The sequence below is a fragment of the Populus nigra genome, chromosome 10, assembly GCF_951802175.1.
Source record: "Populus nigra chromosome 10, ddPopNigr1.1, whole genome shotgun sequence".
NCBI lineage: Eukaryota > Viridiplantae > Streptophyta > Magnoliopsida > Malpighiales > Salicaceae > Populus > Populus nigra.
Genome location: NC_084861.1, coordinates 4,476,525 through 4,480,421, shown reverse-complemented (window position 1 = coordinate 4,480,421; position 3,897 = coordinate 4,476,525). Strand labels below are relative to the sequence as shown.

The 3,897-nt window shown below is 39.2% G+C and overlaps 1 protein-coding gene across 1 annotated transcript; it reads left to right on the top strand.

Annotated features, from left to right (window-relative positions):
- Nucleotides 1-495: 495 nt before the first annotated feature.
- On the top strand, nt 496-3,013 carry LOC133705947 (probable indole-3-pyruvate monooxygenase YUCCA3). Its single transcript, XM_062131405.1, has 3 exons — nt 496-1,435; nt 1,546-1,917; nt 2,477-3,013. The coding sequence occupies exons 1-3, from the start codon at nt 740-742 to the stop codon at nt 2,702-2,704; spliced, it is 1,296 nt and encodes a 431-aa protein (XP_061987389.1). The 5' UTR covers nt 496-739; the 3' UTR covers nt 2,705-3,013.
- Nucleotides 3,014-3,897: the final 884 nt, after the last annotated feature.

The window sequence follows — 3,897 nt, the reverse complement described above, 5'->3', positions numbered from 1 at the left end:
ACATTGTATACTAGACACATAGATATATACCATTAATTTATATATAAACACTTTAAGAAAGATAGTCAAATTTGACTTACAACGAGATTCGAACGCGAGTTTTTGTGAGCACGAGAAGGAAATCATGTCAAGAGAGTGTTTGTTTCTTGATTGCATTTGTTTTTTAAAGTATTCTTAAACTAGTTTTTGTTTAAAAAATTATTGAAGAGATGCATTTTAGATTTTTTTTGAGAGATTTTAATTTGTTAATATAAAAATATATATTATTTTAATATGTTTTTAATTTAAAAAAACTCTCCACCGCATATTATTATCGGACATTGAAAATTGAAATAGATGTAAGCGGCATTACAAAATATGCAAGAGAAACAAGGTTAATATAAACAAAAGGAGGCCGCAAGATGCTTTCATAGCATCGTTTTCCAATCCCAAGCACATGCCGCCACTCTCATGGCCATGATGACCCTTCCCTATTTAATCCCTCTTCCCCCCTCCACACACATCACTTCAAACAAAATTCCATTCTACTCTTCTCTCCGCTCCTCTTAATTTGTCCTATCCGTCTTTCCACAAAACATCAAACAAGTTTCTTGATTTGGAAGACAACATCTCCATCATTCTTTCTCCCCTCTCTCTAATCTTCTATTTCCCACTTTGGAAACTTCATTTTGTTCAAAGACTTGTCCTCTTCTTTTAATCCCTTTTTGCCATTTTAAAAAGCAAACATACGTACTTCTTAATGGATAACACTTGTCTTAATACACCAAACATGTTTCAAACTTCTGGTCCTGATCATGACTTCTTTGCTCGGCGATGTATATGGGTGAACGGACCTGTCATAGTTGGGGCTGGCCCTTCAGGTCTAGCTGTTGGTTCTGGTCTTAGAGGACAAGGGGTGCCATTCGTTATGCTTGAACGAGCAAACTGCATTGCCTCACTTTGGCAGAACCGCACCTATGATCGCCTTAAGCTTCACATCCCTAAGCAATTCTGTCAACTACCGAGCTTCCCATTCCCAGAGGACTTCCCTGAATATCCCACAAAGTATCAGTTCATCAACTATCTTGAATCTTATGCCAAGCACTTCAATATAAATCCACATTTCAATGAGACTGTGCAGTCTGCGAAGTATGATGAGACTTTTGGTTTATGGAGAGTTAAGACCGTTTCAACAAGCAGTTCAAATCCTAGTGAGGTCGAGTACATCTGCAGATGGCTTGTGGTGGCCACCGGTGAGAATGCAGAGAAATTCTTGCCAGAGTTTGAAGGCTTGCAGGACTTTGGTGGCCATGTTATGCATGCTTGTGACTACAAATCCGGTGAAAGTTATCGCGGAGAGCGTGTACTAGTTGTTGGCTGCGGCAATTCAGGCATGGAGGTCTCTCTTGATCTATGCAACCATAACGCAAGCCCATCAATGGTTGTTCGCAGCTCGGTGAGTAAGCATGTCTTACAGAATTTGCTATCCTGATCATAATAAAACCTTAAGCTTATACATGCTCAAACGATAATTAGTTCTTAATTAATTACTATAATACTCTACAGGTTCATGTCTTGCCTAGGGAAATTCTTGGGAGATCAACGTTTGAGTTGGCAGTAACAATGATGAAATGGCTGCCACTTTGGATGGTCGATAAGATATTATTACTTTTTGCCTGGCTAATTCTCGGAAATCTTGAAAAATATGGTCTGACAAGGCCATGTTTAGGACCTTTACAGCTCAAGAATACTCAAGGAAAAACCCCAGTGTTGGACATTGGTGCACTAGAAAAAATAAGATCTGGTAAGATCAAGGTTGTCCCTGGAATAAAGAGATTCTCTAGTGGCAAAGCTGAGCTAGTTAATGGTGAAATTCTTCAAATCGATTCTGTAATTCTGGCAACTGGGTATCGCAGCAATGTACCTTCATGGCTAAAGGTGAGGAAATGGTTTGCTTTTTAGGATTTATTATACGACAGTTATGGAAGTTGCAATTGTTTTTTCATGTGTGTCTTTGTTGTTGATCAAAGACATCTGTGTTTCAGAAATTTTAGAAAACCGTGGTCCGATTGCTGGTTTTTTCAGAGGTATATTTTTTTGTCTTATACATAGACCAGAATCTGATAAAAATAATTGTAGTTGACAAGTTTTCTCTCTTGTTATAAAAAAAATGTGGCCTAGATGTTTTTACCCGTGACAGACATAAACAGGAGGCATTAATGAATTAGAAATGTCAAATGAATCAGAGCATGTCAGGTTGCTGCTGCTTCTGATACTCTGTTTTTTCCCCTTTTTTGGGTATCTCTCTCAGGTAATGGGGTTCTGTTTCTTTGACCCTTTGTTCGTTACCATGATTCCTTGCGGGGAAAATTAAATTTCAGACATTGCCTCTGCACAAAGACAATATGATCTATGTAACTTGAGGAGTTATTTTTTCTTCTACTTGGGAAAGATCAATGGGCTAACCTGATATATTTGGACTATCTGTGCTTCTCAGGAGAATGAGTTCTTTTCCGAAGATGGGATTCCCAAAAATCAGTTCCCTAATGGATGGAAAGGCAATGCCGGGCTTTATGCAGTCGGCTTCACAAAGAGAGGTCTCTCTGGTGCATCTCTAGATGCTATTAGCGTAGCATTTGACATTGCCAAGAGCTGGAAAGAGGAAACCAAGCAAAAAAAGATAACCGTGGCAGCTCGCCATAGGAGATGCATTTCACATTTCTGAAGTCACAAGATTTTTCCGTCTGTTCATTTCCGTAGTCCAGGGACTTGTCAGAAAGAAGTGAGATCAGTTTGTGCAGAAAACAATGTAGAGCACAAGAACAATGAACATAGCTGTAGCCCTCTCCTCAAGAAAACCCAAGATCTGCAAATAATTGGGCTTTTTTTTTTTTTTTGTACGAAGGAAGATGAGGCTTACTGGTGTAATGAACTTTTTTATTTTATTTTTTTCCCCTGGTTCAGAGGAATTCTTTTGTATCACAGTGTATTTTAATAATCCAAGTCAAATGGAAACGACAATTCTTTCAAGTACTCTCCTCTCTCTGGTCCACTCATGGAAATTATTACAGCTGATGGGCTATATCTCCGGTCTTGGTCCACCACAGCCCAATAAATAATGTGGGCCCAGGTCCATCCAACCAGCAACATCACAAATTGCAAAATCTCTTCAGAATTGTCCTGCCCCTGAACAGTTTGCACAGGAAAGAAAGAGCCTTGCACATGGATTGAGAGAGCCCACAATGAGAACAGTGAGGAAATGCAGATGTTGTTCTAATCGAAAATGGGAAAGAACATGATTGCAAATTTTAACCAATTGATGAAACTGCAAATCACTGTATGCAATGCCATGTGATTCTTGCCTCCGTACTGGCTCAAATTTCCTTTTGGAGGAAGATTCATCTATGTTAAATGCTTCTGAATCCTAATTTAATATGCCAAGCACCATCCACCAACTCCCTCTTTCAAGCCCAGAACTATTCGTTAAAGACACGAGAGTCGAGGAGGGACATGTGATTTAGGGATGATTAGAAGCCTAAGTTTCTTATGAACTTGCATGGAGAAATTTATGTGTAAACGACCTTCATGCTGCCGAAATAAGAAAAATATTGCACCACAGCACCAATACCAGAACCACTACCTTGTTGACTTTATAATCAAGGAGAGAACCGAACACCTCGCAGCCAAGTTGCTAATGTAGTCCGGCAAGACCAACAGCCATGTGCAGCCAAAACATAGTCACCTCAGGTTTTGCTAGAACAGTATCCCTTAAAACATTACAAAGAAGTATACCAAAATATTAGAGAAAAAGTACAAAGTGAAAAGTGAAAGTGAGAACAACCCATATGAGTACCCATGCTGTAGATTCACGTGTGCAAAAGTAACTCAATGGCCCATCTGAAATTTCCTCACCACCAC